Genomic DNA, 17250 nt, shown 5'->3' on the forward strand with positions numbered 1-17250 from the left:
CCGTCCCTGCAGTGCTCAGCCCGTCACAGGACACAACCCTGCAGGCTCTGACTCCCCAGCCAGTGGGCTCCAGGCCCCACAAAACCCTTACACGGAGCCAGCAGCATGGCCCTGCCTTCACACCAGCTCCCTGCCATGGTCAGTGGCTCCCGAGAGAACCGGGAGCTCCACATTCATTAGGAGCAAAAAGCAATCCCATCCGTCTGGCTGGGCTGGTGCCATTGGGGACACATCACTGGGCTCATTTGTAGTAGAGTGGCTTTACTTTTTCCTATAAGCTGCTTGTGCTTCCAGCTCAGCTTCCTACTTCCCAGCTCAGTGCTTTTCAAGGGCCCACACTTCAAAATGGGTCAATAACTGCCCTAGTCGCAGATTTATGGAAGGTTTTGTTTTGGGAGAACAGCCCACAGCCACTACAAATAAGCTGGATCTGCTTAGCTCAGAGACGAGCAGCGTGGGAGCAGCTGCAGGCTGTATCTGCTGAGTGGAGATTTCCTCACCCGTAAGATTGCTGGCAGATGCTGTTGAGTGCTAGCTTTCACCACAAGTCCAAAGGGAAGTCCAGGCAAGAGCACCAAGAGGCACGACGGTTGTCTCTAGGATGGTGCTCTATGTACTGACATGCTCTGTGGGCATGCATCCCATCCCCCTATTCTCCAAAGAATTTCATTAGGCAGATTATATGTTACAGCTCAAGGGCAGAAAGTAGAACGGGGATGGCTTCAAAATGCCCACTTCCAAAGAGGAACAGGCCAGACCTCACAGCCTGGCCAACTCAGAGGTGCCCTGGTCCTGAGCACATTGAAATACCTCTCTGAGGGTATATGAAGTAGCTAAGAAACTTTATAGGAAACACAGAAGCAGAAAACTATGGAAGTGACATCAGATCCAGTTGGGATTTGTAGCAGCATCAGAATACAAAAGCTCTGCGCTTCTGTTCCTGAAATGTTGCCTTCTTGTTGTGGGCCCTGTAATAGTCTTTCCCAGTATTTTGCTTTCTGGGGAATAGTCATAATGGGCTTACAATGAACAAGATGTTTACTGCTTACGTTTGTAACCTGCTGACTCACTTTGTAACAGCCCTTTACACATAAGCCTACAGCTTCAGCACTCAGCCTCCAATGTTTTCTGTATATTTTAGATTGAAGCTGCTCTGTAGCCTTACCCAAAGGGAAATGAGAGTCTTTATGACCCAACACCAGCATCTCACAGTGTGCAGAACAAGGTCTTTATTCAACAAGAGGGAGGAAAGAAATAATATCTTGAGTGAACAAGCAGAAACAAGCAGAGTGCTCTGTGCAGCTCTTCAGGTTCTGTATCAGGAAAGGGTAGGCATCCTGCAGGCCAGACCTCAAGAAAATGGAATCAGTACCAGAAGCAAAATACTCTGCTCCAACTCAACAGTGAAGTACTTGTGTCCAGGAGAACACGGCATTAGCGGGTCCACACAAGCCACCCAGCACTAAATAAAACCCAAGGAAGGGCCTCATAACCCCTGGCTCCCCGGGTATGGTGTGTGTGAAGGGACATGGAAGTCCTAGAAGGAATCCAGATGTGGTGGCTGTAGCAGGGACAATGCTGGTAACTGCTGTTCCCTGGGTCTGGTTCATCTCAGTTCATCTCTGATACGGATGCATTGAGGCAGATTTGATGTTTGTTTTTATGCCACTCGGCATTTTTCCTGGAGAGAGACAAAAGAAAAAGAAAAAGCAGTGTAAAATCAGCTGCGTGAGAGGACATTTCCCCAGGAGCATGCAAGACTCACAACAACCCTGTCTGGGCTTTTCCAGTTCCGCTTCAGGTACCACACCAGACTTACCTGCTACAGCATCTTCCAGCTTCTGACCTAGCACAATCAAACTCTTCTGCAAATCGGCATCTTTCTCTGTTGAGAAATCTTGACAATTCCTGTGTCCCCCTGCTATCCCCTCAAATTCTGTCCTTGTTCCATCTTAGACAAGCCTTCCTCTTTGTCAGGAGGCTCCTACAGGAGCCTAGGATTTGTTCGGTCTCACAGAAGTTGCTGGCAGCAGCACTCACAGAAGTACCCAGACTGATCTCCACTTCCACTCCAGAGAGGCAAACAGAAAAGCTTGTATCCCCTTCCATGTAGCATTAAATAGTCAGGACATATGTTTAAATTGCTAAGTCTCTCTCAGATCTCTTAATTTCTCTTAACCACATCCACCTCTTGGACATTATTAGTCTTTGCTGATACCAATCACACATGGGAGTGTGTTCAAAGACATTGTACTAGCAGCTTACAATAAGTGTAAGCTAGACAAAACTAAGATGATCAGAAAAAGAACCAAAAGGACAGTATATCCAGCACAGATGGATATTCAAAGAGCACTCCTTCAGAAAGTGTAATGTGTGTTCAAATTAGAACAGAAAAAGGGGACAACTTTTGAAAATTAAAACCAGAGTGCAGCAGGACAAGAAAAGATTTGATGAGCAAATGGCTAAAAGAGTAAACATGATTAAATCAGACTTTCTCAAACATATCCAAAGCGGGTCCCTGCCTGCAATGAGTTGACAGGCAATCTGGTATCACTTCACCACTAACAATCGGTAGACAAATTCATTAAGACATTACTCCAAAAGGAAGAGTGAACAGGACTGTATGGTTCACCCACATCTCGAATACTGTGAACGCTTCTGCTCCCAGTCTTGAAAACAAACAGAAAAGGTGCAGGTAAGAGTGACAAGGATGGTCTGAGATATATTATAATTTTCAAACAAAGACAGATAAACAGAATAGGACTCATTAGCTGGGAAAAAAAACCCAGATGGACAAAGGGAAGAGGACATGACAGACTTCAAAAAATGAAAACTTGTAGGGAGAAAGTAACTGAGGAATCATTATGCACTGTTTCTCACAAGACAGGTAAAAAGGAAACATGCAATAAAATTAACAGGCAAAAGATTTAAACATAAAAAGGATTTTTTAAAAGCGAAATGTGATAAAGCTGTGGGACATACTGCCATAGGTGCTGTGGAAGTCAAAATTGCAATTCAAAAAGGAACTGTGGAAATTGTTGCCTGCTATACCCACCAGTCTCAAACCAAACTCTGTCTTAAAATCCCTAAACAACAACAGCTGTCAGGAAATACTTTGTTCTTATATCCTTTAATCCTCAGCTACAGGCACTATCAAAAGCGGGATAGCGGGACTGGCCTTTGGTGAAACCCAGTATAGCTGCTGTTATTGAAAGGGAATTCCAGGGTACCACTGGCTGGACAAGTGCTCTTGTTACCAGCGCTCTGCTTACTGCACGGCTGCAACTGCCTTCCCGTCCTGGAGACAGTGTTTGTGGGTATGCAGCCAGAAATCACAGGGGCCTTCTTTGTTTCCAAATCACAGTGGAAATTACTTTCTAACTCTTATATAAATACATCATTAACTTAGGATTAATATTGTTGCTCAAGTTCATTTCTAAACAACAGTCATTACACAGGCAAGAAAACACCAATTATGATACCTGATATCCAAAATCTCAATTAACATGAACAAAAGAATGACAGTACAGGGTCAGGGCTGCAGTTCCCCCAGGCCAAACCCACTCCTGACAGCAGAGGACATACCAGAACAGGGCAAGCCTGCAGTGATACCCCTGCAGAATACCCACTCAGCTTCCAACATATTGTGGCTCAGGGACTTGGAGTGAGAGATGGTGTCTTCAGGATTAGCTGTTGACTGATTTTTCATCCAGAAATTCACCTACTTACTTACTTTTCCATCTCATACAAAATTTATGTACCCATCACACACTTGGCAATGTGCTCTGCGGAGTGTTCAAAAAAGTATCTCCCTTTTGTTTTGAATCTCCAAGCCGATATTTTCATTGGTGCACTTTCATCAACCCTTCTGTATCATGGGAAACAGTGAACAATCATTCCCCATTCACCTGCTGTACACAATTTGGGATTTTATAGGCTTCTACACTTTCTTCTCCTTACCCCAAAACTATCACCAGTAGCAGAGATTGGAACTGCACGTAACATTTCAAGTGTAGGTGCCCAAAGGATTTACACAATTGCCTAATGATACCCTCTGTTTCTCTGTTCCTTCTATAGTAATTCCTATGTTTGGTTTGCATTTTTGCCCCAACTGAACATCCAATTAATGTCTTTACAGAACTATTATATCATGTATCTATTTCCCAAATACAAGCAACTAGGTTAGAGTCCAGGTGCTGGACATGTAAAGTCAAATTGCCATGCCTGTGTGTTTCACTTTATACTTAATACAAATGTAATCTACTATTATTAAGTCAAGTCACTTTGTATGTTAAATCCTGTGACTCTTTACAGACAGCTTTTGGTTTTTTCTTACTTTAAATAACTCATTATCATAAAACTTTTCCACTTTATTGCCTACCCAGAACTTAAATTTGACAGTGAAACCCGCAGCGTAGATCCCTGCAAAACTACACTGTGATCTCCCTCCATATTAAATCCTGTGTTCACTAAGTCTATTATTAAAATGGTATTGCAGTGTGAGTTAAGAAACTGCAGCCAGATGGCTGGAATCCATTTCAACCTCACAGCCAATTTTAAGCAGGTGGTACTCCGCTGTTACAACCTGACTCATGGTACAAAGGCCAGAAAGGAACCTCTTATTCAGTTATATCTAAAAGGTGCCTGGGGAAGGATCTCTACATATGCATTTGTCTTTCTTGCTCCCTGCATTTCAATCACCCTCAGATATGCAACTTATTTACCTGGCTGTCCTGCTTGTGCCATCTGCACTCCTGCCAGCATCGGCTGCTGCTGAGCTGGTGCGCCTGACATGGGGACCTGCTGCATGCCCGAAGCACCTGCGATGATGGCACCAGCTCCTGGCTGACCTGACTGGACAGATGATCCAGAGCCAGGGGGTCGCCGATTTGACAATCCTTTCCCAAAGGCCACAGCTGCTACCAGTGCATTGGTATCTGCAGGGTTGAAAGTCTGCTTGTTCTGTCGCAAACCTGTAGAAAAATAAGTGATTTTGAAGCATTTTAGCAATCAAGTCTAAAAAGTGGCATAGCTGGTCCTGAATTTACTTGTCTGATATTTCAATGCATGTAACAGAGATCAGCTTCTAGCAAGCTGTCTTAAGAGTCTCAGCAGGGTCAAAGAAGCTTCAAAATCCAGGGACAGTGGTGATCCAAGGGCTTCTCCACTGCCAGCAGGTCGTACACTGCTCAAGGATGGAGGACAGAGGGAGCCAACTCCTCCATGTCCATAAGAATGTTCCCACTAAAGGCTCTTCCATGCTAAATCCTATGGCAGGTAACAAGCACTGTGTTTAGGATAAACAATGGCAACATCCTCTTTTGGAGGCTCATGAGCAGCACAGTGTCTACAAGTTTTTCTACCACACACCTGCCCAGTTATTCTATTGACCCTGGAAACCAGACAGAACCTGTCCTTGGGTGCTTGTTTACACTACGTGTGCGTCAAAAAAATGACAAAAAAAACCCAAAGCACCACTGCCTTTGAGAGCTGCGCATAGCACTCCGAAGAATAGTGAACAGCTGATGGCAGAGACCAAAAAAATCAGAGTCAGAACCAGAAAAGGCTGACCATGAGTCTGAAGCAGCCATCATCTAGAGGATATCACACAAAGCCTGCCAACAAACATGTGGACTCATTCAGAACGTAACTAAGGGGTTTCCCATTCACTGCCACTGCATTTTCACAGCTATTTTTATTAATCCAAGTTGACTGGGATGTTTTCTTGGCAAATACCTACCACCTTCTCAAAAGGGGATATGGCAAAGGGATGGAATGACCTTCCTGCCATGAACAGGTCATACAAGCAGGAGCCATCGCACCCACAGGACCCTTTTTCAAATTACGGGGCTCCACAACAAATCTTGCATCTTCTGGAATGCTTTCATCTATGCTACTCATCTGCATTTCTCACACTTCAGGCTCTTTGATTTACCTATTTTGGCACTACTCTCCGAGCCTGCTGCTTGGATCCTGCACCCCACTTACGTACCTCCACTTTCAGATTCACGCTCCTCCTTACTGATTTTCTCCAGCAGATTTGAGCACATTTTATTCAGACTTTGGATCTGTTTCTGCAAAATGAAAACCATCATAAACCACCAGGATACCTCCAACTCAGTACAAGTCAGCAAAGTAAATGAAAAAACTTTCTCTTCCCAAGGTCTGTGGAACCAAACATAAGCATTTTGGTAGAAGAGCCTAAAGAGCCCAATGCTGATGCATGCAGGAGGGGACTATGGGGACAGGATAACCTCCATCTTTCTCTGACAGGTTTGATGGCACCTCCTGTGAACAGCCAGTGGGCGGGCTGGATACCTTTGCTTTCTGAAACTCTGGAGGAACCCAAACCTAAGGTCATCTGGAGAAATCTTGGACAGAAAAGGACACAGCTAAAAAGGAAACTGTCAGGTGGAAGGGTGAAGGAAGCAGAGTTAAAGGGCATCTTGTGCCTGAGGACTAACAGGCAGAAGTATCAAACTTCTTCACCTACCTGTGCCACATCAGGGCTAATTCGAGCTGCATCTGTGATCAGCTGCTTCTCCTGCTCCTCCACCTCGGGGTCAGGCTTAGTTCGAAGATGGTCGGGCACGACCTCATGGCTGAACACCGGCACGCGCCCCTCTGTCTGACGCTGCGACCGTTGGACAAGACACAGTCAGAGCCTCCTCCAGCCCAGCGCTCCGACAGCTCAAGACCAGACCACAAGGCCAGCAGCTTGCTGTGGGGAAACCTCAATCTGGGCAGTGTTAGGAGGCTTCAACAATTTGTCTAGGAATTTGCACTGTGCCTGTTTAGTCAGAGCAACCCACAGGGTTCTGCAGTGCAAACTCACCAGCGTAGCCATGATCAGCTGAAATTTTTTCTCACTCAAGCAGAGAATAAACATTGCCAGTGCATGCCAGAAGATCTGTAACACACTCTGTGTTGGTCAGATGACAAACAGAGAAGTCTAGATGGAAATATCTGACAGAAAAAGCACAGCTATGGCAGAGGAAACCAGGAGCTTGCAAGGAGGCCTCCCAGTTACACAACAGGACATGATCTCTTTCAGCTCCAACGTTGTGAAAATAACATATTTATAAACAGGAACACCTCCTGTAAAGTGTATCCAGTTCAAGTGTTTGTAGGTGAAAGCCCCCCAGCAAAGCAGCTCCCAGGCAAACTACTCAACACCTTTCATTTCTCTACACCCAGAGCTGAGGAATGCCAAGCACAAGGAATGGCAATCTGGAGCAGATACACAACCACTTTCTGATGCTCCAAGGCCAACAGTCAAACGGAAGTTTCTTACCATGATCTCCTCGTCGCGGTCTGGAGACAGCACTAGGGGTATGATAACCTGGTTTCGCAACAGTGGGGTCTTCTCGTGCTTTAGCACTTTATTCAAGGTGTTCAGCTGCCCTGACAGCAATGCAAAGCTGTCCAGAACTGAAGGCCTGGGAAAGCAAACAAAGAGGACAGAAGATGGAAAGGGATGCCACAGAGGGCTTTTATCTCTTCTTCACTCAAATGGCTGGAGAGTGAGGAAAAAACACCATTACTCCTCAAATCAGCCTAGTCTAGCCAGTAAGCCAAAAAACCTAGAGCTGAATGTGCAGGTGTGGACAAATCTCAGTCCCTACACACAATGCTGCAAATAGCTCAGGGACGTTACATGCAGTAGCCCTGGAAGTGGCAGTTGTTTGAGATTCCAGTAACATACAGAAGTAATGATTTCTTTATCACTATCATTTAACTCCTAAGCAGTAGAGCCAGGAGAGATTATATTTATAGCTTGGCTCTCCAGACTAAGGAATAATGAAACAAAATAACTGGTAATCTTGTCAAAGAGGTCCCCTTCAGCTTGCTCTCCCTGGGGGATTCATCACCTCTCCTGCCTTCTGCAACATGAACTATAAATGCTAAGTGCCTGTGAAGCTTTGCTGCAGTGGCAGACACTGTTTAAGATACTGTATAGTTTATTAAGCTGTAGATACAACATCTTCAATCAGGAAGAGAATGCCACCTTCCATGTCTCTCAAACTGTCTGTAAAAACATGCAGAACCAGCAAAACACAAGAGCTCAGTTTATACCAGAGCCAGAAAAAGACAGAAAGGTAAAGAAACACCAAAAAAAACCCATCGCTCATTTTATAGTGTATGTGGGTATCTGGGATATTTTGTTCAAGCAGCTTCCAGTCCCTGCACATGCAAGTAACTACATTAGTTCTCATAAAAAGTCTAGATTAAAAGATATTAGCATGACTCTACAGCATGAAACCTACTGACAACAGGCTAATGTTTTTAAATTATACTTTGTGGCCATTTGAGCCAAGTCAGGAACAGCTTCAGCAGTGATTGACAATGTCCCCAGCTCTGTGAGAAACCTTACCATGTGAGTCGGTCGTACTCATTCTCCAGCTTGTAGATAAAACTGACCAAGGAGTTCTTCAGGTCGGCCACCTGACTGATGAGCGCCTCCAGGGTCAGCTCCAGCTGCTTCTCCTCTCTCTAAAAATAGGCAGGAAAGGCAAGGGATGAGGACAAAGCTTAATGCCTTCCAAAGGTGTTGTGGATCCATACACATGCAGCCACGGTCCAGTCTCTCCTACAGAGAGGCTACTTTTCAGGGGGAGCAAACAGAGACTCTGGAGAGAAAAATGCTATGGTTTCATACTGACCCCTTTCTCTTGGGTCAGAACACTAAAGCAAAAGACATGTCCCTGAGACAAACCCTTGGTAGCTGTCCTCTTTAAGATCTAGATGAATGTAGTTAAGACATTATCTTTTTACCACATCAGACAAGGTCATAAAAGTTAGTTCACGCCACCTTTGTGAGCCATTTAAACTAATCCAGCTCAAAGCAGATTAGCATTGTCTCAACCTTTTCTGACAGCACATGTGGGCACACTGATGTCTTCATCCAAAACAGCCTTTTGCAAAATGACTATCAAGTCCATGGCCTCAAGGCTCCAGTTTCTGCCCTTTGCCTCATTCTTCACTTTCTTCTTGCCCAAGTGCCACTTCCAGCTGCTAAAGGAACTGGCAGCTCCTACTGTACTTGTGCTGTACCCGCCATGGGAGGCCCTGCCGAGACAGAGACCACACATACCGCCACACACACACGTCACCTCCCGCCTCATGCTGGATTATGTTGTTTACCTTTTCCACTGAGATGCGGGGATGCGGGAGGATGGTGACAGATAAAGTGTTGGGACAGGGGATCTGTTGCCAAAGACACCAAGGCATATCCCTGACTCTTGCAAAAACCCTCTAGAATCTATTCTAACTTCTTCATACTACAGTATTGCGCAAAACATAGTTAAAGTCCCAGCCCTAATGAAATGCTCATGTAAGTCAAGAACTGTACAATAATAATCCATGAGGAGGGCGGGACAAAGCAATCAAATAATAGAAAGGGAATGCCAATTGGGAAGGCAGATAGAGTGACTCAGCCTCTTGGCATGCTTGTTATTGGGTTTGTTGTCATTCTGTTTAAATGCACTGGACCAGCGTGAGCTTCACTGGAGAGATTACAAGGTATGGCCCATGTTCACAGGAATACAAAACTATTCTATTTGATTTATGGTCTGACAAGACTATAGAGGCTTTTTTTAGTCATCACTGATCAGATGCCACTTCACTTAAACACTTTTGAAGGAACAGCTGACTCAACTTTGTTAAAAGGTGATCCCCAGTCCACAGAGTGGATTGCTGTGTGTTCCGCCTCGAGACAAAACCACTCTCCTCCATCTTGTGATGGGACCGGTCAGTTCCTGTACAATTAAGAAATGAGTTTACAAACTCAACTGTTTGTGTGCGCTGTGTTTGTGCAAGACTAACTAATGCCTGTATTATGAGCTGGGCAGGCAGCCAGTCTTCTGCTGCCAGGGTGCGAGGGATGTACACCCACGACAATTCCCTGGCCCGTCGCCTGTGCTTACCCAAGCAGCCCTCAAGAGGGTGAGTGAAATTCTATTGCAGACGCATTGCCCTTGCGGCAGCAGCGCGCTCCGAGCCTTCTTCTTCCACAGGCTCCCTCCAACACCATTAAGAGCTGGAAGCAGGTGTAAGCACTGCAAGGCATGCACGCAACAAGGCTGCCCAGTGCTTCCAAGGACCGCTGTGCCTCTCACAGGGGTATGCTATATTCAAGCAGCGCTTTAAGGAGTTTGCTAGCAATACTAAATTGCCGCAAGGTAGTAAAGACAGTGCTTATGGGAGGGGTTGCTGAAAGACCTCCTGATGCGGAGCAACTGAGAGGTAAAGGTCAGATTCAGAGCAGGTAAACGTAAAGCAAGACACATGGCAAAACAAAGCGGAAAAAAAAATCCTGACACACAATGATGTTCTTTGAGCTGATAACGTTATCACTCAGGAACAAGACATTGGGATTATCTGAGGGTAACCCAGGAAAACATCTGCCCAAGGCTCAAGAAGCAGTCAAGGAAGTAAAACCGATAACTGGATTTATTAGGAAAGCAACAGAAAACTAAGGACCATGTCACTGTATAAACGCGTGCCTCATTTGCATATAGGATATCATGTGTCACTCCTGTCCCTCCAGCTGAAAAGGGATATGGTAGGAATATCTACAAATAAAGGCAACAAGGACGATCAAGAATATTCATCAGTTCCATAGATGCAGCAGTTAAAAACAGAGAAGAGCCCACTATGTGCAAGTGGCTGAAACAAGGAGAGACAATATAACGAACCCTATAGATGAGGAATTGCAAGACAATACATTTTTATGGTCTTTTCTGGTAGGAGAACTGGGAGATTTGAACGAAGTCAGCAGGTTTTAAACAAACCAAAGGAGGTGGATCTTTACAGCCCATTAGCCTGTCATTAACCTCTGCAACTCTTTCCCATTGGACATTACGCATGCTAAAAAGTAACTAGATCCTTCATCCATCAATGAAGTTCATCCAACGCTATTAAACACAAGGGATGCGCTAGCAATAGTTTATATAGAAAACGGATGTGCAAGCAATAATTGGTACAGAGTGACATCAGTAGCTTATTTTGCTCTCAGGACTTCTCCTGTGCAGCAGGTTCCTGGCACAGCCGGGCCGGGGCCGGTGGCGCTTCGGTCCGGTGCCCCTCACCCAGGGCAGCAGCGAGGGCAGAGCTGCAGGCGGTGTCCCCACGTACAGCCCTGCAGCCCAAGGGCTGTTTCCCGGGAAAGCGCCGCACCCGCCGCTCAGGCCGCGCCCCGGCTCCCAGCCGGGCTGACTCGGGCCAGGGCCGGGCCACGGGCGGCAGCGGCGCCCGTCACCGCCTCAGGCCGGGCAGCTCCCGAAACGCGGGGCCCGGCCCCGCAGGCCGGGCTGAGCTCCGGCCCGCGGCCCGGGCGGCCCCGCCACCGGCCCGGGCCCGCTGTCCCCGGCCGGGCCCGCTCCCGGCGCCCTCACCTGCATGGCGGCTCCCTCCGTTACCGCGGGAGCGCAGCGCTTCCGGGTCAGCCGCGCGCCACGAGGGGCGGGGCCGAGCGGGCGCGAGGTCAGAGGGCGCGGGGCGGGGCCGCGCGGACATGGCGGCCGCCGAGAGGCCGGACTCGGAGGTGGGAGCGGGACTGGGCGGCGGGGCCGGGCTGACGGGCAGGGGGAGCGAGGCGGGAGCGAGGTGAGGGGCGGCCGTCGTGCGGGGCACAGGGCCGCGGTGGGGAGCGGAGGGGCGGGCGGGCTGGCCTGCGAGGGGTCGGAGCAGCCCGGGGTGCGCGGTGGGGCCGGGAGCGGGGCTGGGGTGCCCGCCCGGGGTCCCGCCGAGCCCCGGCTGAGCTGGGCCGCTGTGCTCCCTCCGCAGGTGGAGGAGGCCGGACACGTCTTCCTGCTGATGAAGAAAGACTATCGCATCTCCCGCAACGTGCGCCTGGCCTGGGTCCTCAGCCGCCTCCACCAGGTCATCTGGGCCGTGCCCGAGCCCGAGCTGGTGAGTGGGGTCCGGGCTGGGTGCTGTCAGCGCGGCCTGGTGCGACAAGCTGGCTCTGCGCCACCCGTGAGCCTGCAGGAACACAGTGCCTTTCTCTGATTCTTCCTCTGGCTTGGCTTGATGTTCGATCGCTTACCATTCACTTGGTTTTGTAGGTAAACTCAGAAAATGAACTTGATGTTCTCAGCATCTTGCCTAACGGGTGGCAGCCAGACGAGCCTGTCCAGCCCAGGCCCTACCTCCTCGTGCCCTCCACGCGGGTCACCTTCCTGGCCCGCCAGTACCGATTTGTGATTGAGCTTGATCTGAGCCCTTCCACAGGGATTGTGGTAAGTGCAGAAGCTGCCTCTTTGGGCTGTTGTGCATCAAAAGGCTGGGCTCTTTTCAGTTTGCCGAGAAAGCATGTTCCGTTCTGTGTTAGTTTTACCTTTGGCAGAGGTGTTGCTTTTGCCAGGAGCGAAGACTGTAATGCATGTAGCTGGGCAGCTTCATGGCAGATCCCGTTTCCCTGCTGAATGCTCAGTATATGACCTTCACCTGCAGGGAGCTGCCATTCAAACATCCTTCTGCAATGGCAGTTGGATTAGTTGTTGGCTCTGCATGTTAGGGCAACAAGCAGTGAGACTGAAAGTCCTAGAAGATAATAAAACCGTTCCCTTCCTATGTTTCTGTAGGATGACTCAACAGGGGAGATAATTTTTGATGAAGTGTTTCATGCCCTTTCCCGATGCTTGGTGGGGTTGTTAAGACCTTTTCGTATCCCTGGTTCAGACATTATCTACCAGCCAGAGATCTTCGTCACCATCCAGGCGTATTCCTCCATCATTGGCCTCCAGTCCCATCAGGTAAAGTTCAGCCTTTCCCTTGGCACATCTCAATGTGTGAGCAGCTCGCTGTGTGGGCTTCCTGGGAACACAGAGGAAAGTGGGGGCTTGTGGTACCTGGGCTCGGTTATCAGTGATGCTGCAGGCTTGTCTTGTTAGATGTGCAGCCTGGTGCATTGGGGAAGGGTGTGTGAGTCACTTCTCCTTTCTGGGGAGGAAGTGGAGGTTTCTCCTGGGGGAGCAGGGTCCAGCAGAGAACACCGCCCACAGGCACCTTCTCAGAGCTGAGCCATGGAGAGTATTTCCCTTGTGTTGAATGTGTGCTTGTTGGTTTGGCTTTTTTTTTTTTTCCTAATTTCTGTTGACTAATTCTTTTTGGCCTTTTGTAATTAGAAGTATTCAAGAAGACCTGGTATGCCCCAAAGCTTGTCTGCCTGCTCCAACTGTGTAGTAGTGGTTTCTTGAAAGATAATTTCCTCTTCCTACAAACCTTGCTCTTTTTGCACTGGTACAAATGTTTCTCCTTGCTGAAGAGAGCAGCCAGGCCCCAGTGAGATTTTGCTTGAGCCAGGGCAGGTCTGTTTAACAAATCAAAATCTGGTTTATGGTGCCAGTGTGGTTTTTGAAGTTTATCCTTCTTGTTTACCCTTCCGCCTCACGGTATTTTAACGTTATTTTCATGTTTCTGGTGATGGATTTCATCCTTTTGCTAATACCAGGGAAAGTGAGTGGTAACAGGAAGAGCCTGTTAGTCTGTGCTCGCTCCTTCCCTCTCCCTCCAACCCTTTCCCACCTGCCTCTGCACAAGCCTTCTGGGGGGGCTGCAGCTTTTAATGGTCTGTACAGTGTCCAAAGAGCATGGCTCTCACTTTGGTTTGTTCTTAACTGCTACCAAAGTAAATGTAGCAGGAATTTCCTTGTTTGCCAATGATATTTTTGTGTCATCAGCAGACACCATCATGCTTTGCCTCAGCATCTCCCCCGTTTACTCTAAATTGAGCACTGTGACATTGCTACGTGTTTCTTCTTTGGATCTGTCTAATGACCTGTTTATTGTGTGATGCCAGGAACTGTAATCTTTGGGTACAAGTGAATAAGCTTTGTTACTTTTATGGAGGAAAAGGCACATACGTGTATCGCTTGTCCTGGAATGCCTGTCTATATTGTAATCATTTAGTCTTCCCATGTCACTCTGAGGTCTTGCCCATCTGAGGTTGAGGGACTCTGGATAACACAGTGTCCTAGCTGCCTGTTGAGTTCTTTGTCTATGTATTATGTCTTTTTTGCCTCCTGGTTGTGGGCAGAGATTGCTTGTACAGTGGTGGTGTCTGTAAACGCAAGTGTCATGCCTGCCAGCTTGGGGAGTTCCTGTGGTGGCAGGCTCCCTCTGTCACATCACTCAGCCTCCTCCATGATGTCCTGTCTCATTTTTGCTATATTTCAATTTACTATTCCTTTATCCAGCTACCTACTGGAAGATAATAGGATCAGTCTATGGAATCGTAGAATTATTCATGTTGGAAAAGATGTTTAAGATTGTGTCCAACTGTGCCAGCCAGGTGGAAGGGCCGTCCTTCCTTCTGCAGTTTCTAGCTGTGACAAGCGAAGCCATCCTGAAATCCCAAAACACTGAGCGTCCTGCTGGTGTTCAAGCTGAACAGGTTGAATATGGAGGGATAAGCATGGGAGTGCAGAAACTAAAAATATAAATTTACCAAAAAGATCTATTTTTTTGAAATATTTAAGATGAGCTCCGTCATACTTAATGCTTCATGAAAAATAGGGCAGAAAAAAGCTGCATGAATGAAGAATCCCAAAAGAACAGTATGCTCATATACCTCTCATATATACTGTCTGAAATTCTATGTGGGATAATACCTTGCTAATAGTAAAAGGATCCCTAGAAGACATCAAATCTACTTTGACTAAAAATCCAGTTTATTGAACACATCCTGCCTGTTATATTCTTGGTTTTTAATTTCAAATATACCAAAGTTATTAGTACAATAATAGCCAATATTCATGCTGCATAATATTCTTGTACAACTTGTTTCAGTATTGATGAACTTTAAATCCATTGAACACAAACATCACAGCTCTATAGGAACATTAGATTAGAATAAACAGGCCTTCCCTAGAGACATCGGGTCAGGGTTAAGTGCTTCTAACGAGGATCTTGCATTGCTTTTTCCTGACAACTGCTTATCCTGGAAGAAGGAAAAAGTAGGAATTTGTTGCCTGAGAAGGAGATTTCCCAAAGAGTGACATGAGCATCTGCTGCAGAGCTGCTCACAGGCAGTTGGCACCAAACAGCAATAGTGACAAGAGGCCAGTGCTGGACCTGGGCTTTGTCAGGGACTTGTCTGAACGTCACTGTGCAGAACTGTGCTCCCATGTACTGTTTTGGGGGCTGGTGTTATAAAACCCTAACTTGGTGACTGACATGTGTGTCCTTGGGCCAGGTATTATTCCAGGGCTGTCAGCTGGATGAGACGAAGCGAGAGGCTTTTCTGGACCAAGTTTACTCACAGCTCTGTGCCTTTGAGAACAAAGTGGCAGAGATGCTCCAGCAACAGTACGAACCCAAACCACAGGTGAGGAGGGCAGAGGTGGTTGGGGTCTCTTGGCTCCCTGGAGATCTGTGCTCTGGGCGGGGTGGCAACAAGAGGAACAGCAGTGTGGGTCTGGAGAAGGAACAGCTAAGGGGTTTGTAAGAGGACTTTGTGGGATCCGGTAATGAGATGTGAACACTGAGGAAAGCAGAACCAGTAAGTGTTTAGAACCAGTGGTGGGAATGGTTACCTTCCCCAAGATTATTACACCATAAAGCATCCTGACTTCTTGTACATCATGGGATAAACTGTAGGAAATGCTTTATCTCTGAAGAAGATGGTGGGAGAGGTGATTATGCCAATATCCTCAATCTGTAAATAGCTGTGAATGTGCCCTTGGCCCTTGTTACAATCTTGAATGAAAATACTTCCTTGTTACCATGAAACTGACCGTGAAACTGAATAAACAGCTGGTACAGATTCTAATACTCCTTGAAATCTGTGGCAGATGCTGTTCAGTAGCCAAGGATGTAGGTATCAACCAGTTACTGACAGCACTATAAAATACAGCTTAGGATGAAATTAAAAGTGAGACTCTGTAGGGATTCAGAATGTTTATGGGTTTCTTATCAAGATAATCTCTCCTGATCTTGGAAATTAAGAATGTAAAGGCTATGTTGTGATACTGCCATGTTCATGTGGCAGTCACAGTTGGATCTGTGGGCACCTTTTTGCAGTCAAAGGCATTATTGGCCTGGCTGAGGTTATTTAATCCTTATTTAGCATTAGTTATTAGAGTTTGGGCAAAAAGAAAAAAAAAAGTCTCAAAACCAGATGAGCTACTGGTGACCTATTGCAGTTGTATATCTGAAGTGCTTCAAATCTCCTATTCTAGCAGAAATGTATATCTTTGAATGCCAAGACTGTCAGTCCTGGAACAGAAGAAGACTGCAGGAAGTAAATACCTTTACCAGTGTGTCCAGCTGGTGTTTTTGCAGTGCTTTGTATGCATTCCTGCTCGCTGTAGTATTTCTCTTGTGGTAAACTACCCTACAACTTTTTTCATGCAAATGGGGGAAAGAGACGTGCTTGCAGCCAGAGGGACTGGTGAGTCCTGCCACAGGCTGTGGGGTGGAGGCGGGAGGCCCCAGGGGAAGGGCAGGGACTGAAACTTTCTTTAACTTTTGAAGTTGCGTTAGTTATATCATTGTCAACAAGTGTCTGAATTTAGGGCATCTCGCAAATTAAAATGATGGATTGTCAGTTTTTTTGCTCACAAGCTCAAACTGCTCCCATTTGTGCAGAACAAAAGTTTAGTTAGTTCTAATGTGCTTCTCCCAGCTCCAGACGCCAGTAGTTTGGCAGAGGAGGGTCTCGCTCATTCTCTGTCATAGCAGTAAAAATGAAGCAATATTTATTACAGGGTTGAACTGCCAGAACCTTCTGGAGATGAGGGGACTATGAATGCAGTATGTTCCTCATCACTGTAATTATACAAATGTCTTGCTTTGCCTGAGGGATATTTTTCATAGAAGATCCACAAGCAGCCTACCTACATTTCCTTACATCAGCACTGCATAACGAGCGCTGTTTAAACAGAGTTAAATGTATAGGCACTAGACATTGTCCTTATGAGGCTCCTCAACTCCTCTGCTGCAGTGCTTCATAACTGAGTTGTTGCTATCTCTGCCTCTCCAGCGTTTTTGGGCTTTACTTGAGTAGATGCTGAATAGCTGCAGCTTCTACTAAACTACAAGGAAAGAAGAGGTATTCATCATCTCTTTAATTGGGAATTGCTTTGCTTTGCAGCGGAGCTTTAGTGACCCCAAAGCATCTCATCTTTCCCCTAGTGTGAGAAATCAGCTTATAATAAAGCTCTGAGCATGTTGTCCACTTCCTCCGCCCCCTTGCAGCCTTACCCAGCTGTTCTAAGCGGCCTGGGTAACTAGGATTTTGAGAGC

The 17250-nt window shown here is 46.7% G+C and overlaps 2 protein-coding genes across 5 annotated transcripts in view; one reads left to right on the forward strand and one right to left on the reverse strand.

The window, feature by feature from the left end:
• Window positions 1-1214: 1214 nt before the first annotated feature.
• On the reverse strand, window positions 1215-11455 carry MED8 (mediator complex subunit 8). The gene is made up of 7 exons (XM_065657150.1): window positions 11397-11455; window positions 8375-8493; window positions 7295-7439; window positions 6494-6634; window positions 5993-6074; window positions 4725-4973; window positions 1215-1681 (listed from the first exon to the last, which is right to left on the reverse strand). The coding sequence occupies exons 1-7, from the start codon at window positions 11400-11402 to the stop codon at window positions 1617-1619; spliced, it is 807 nt and encodes a 268-aa protein (XP_065513222.1). The 5' UTR covers window positions 11403-11455; the 3' UTR covers window positions 1215-1616.
• Window positions 11456-11500: 45 nt separating this feature from the next.
• Window positions 11501-17250, forward strand: part of SZT2 (SZT2 subunit of KICSTOR complex) — a 57424-nt gene continuing 51674 nt past the window's right edge. For all 4 annotated transcript variants that reach the window (XM_065655568.1, XM_065655570.1, XM_065655569.1 and 1 more), the window contains exons 1-5: window positions 11501-11545; window positions 11788-11913; window positions 12069-12242; window positions 12588-12758; window positions 15200-15331. In XM_065655568.1, the coding sequence (XP_065511640.1) occupies window positions 11516-11545; window positions 11788-11913; window positions 12069-12242; window positions 12588-12758; window positions 15200-15331 (633 nt within the window). In that variant the 5' untranslated portion in view covers window positions 11501-11515. The remainder of the gene's footprint in view (window positions 11546-11787; window positions 11914-12068; window positions 12243-12587; window positions 12759-15199; window positions 15332-17250) is intronic.

Source organism: Caloenas nicobarica, chromosome Z, assembly GCF_036013445.1.
Source record: "Caloenas nicobarica isolate bCalNic1 chromosome Z, bCalNic1.hap1, whole genome shotgun sequence".
NCBI lineage: Eukaryota > Metazoa > Chordata > Aves > Columbiformes > Columbidae > Caloenas > Caloenas nicobarica.

What these genes read in the sequence shown, in the direction of transcription:
- MED8 (XM_065657150.1), bottom strand. An exon ending in ACCGCGACGAGGAGATCATG is followed by an intron (nt 6,635 to 7,294) that starts GTAAGAAACTTC and finishes CAACGGTCGCAG; the next exon opens with CGTCAGACAGAGGGGCGCGT. An exon ending in TTAGCCCTGATGTGGCACAG is followed by an intron (nt 6,075 to 6,493) that starts GTAGGTGAAGAA and finishes TTCATTTTGCAG; the next exon opens with AAACAGATCCAAAGTCTGAA.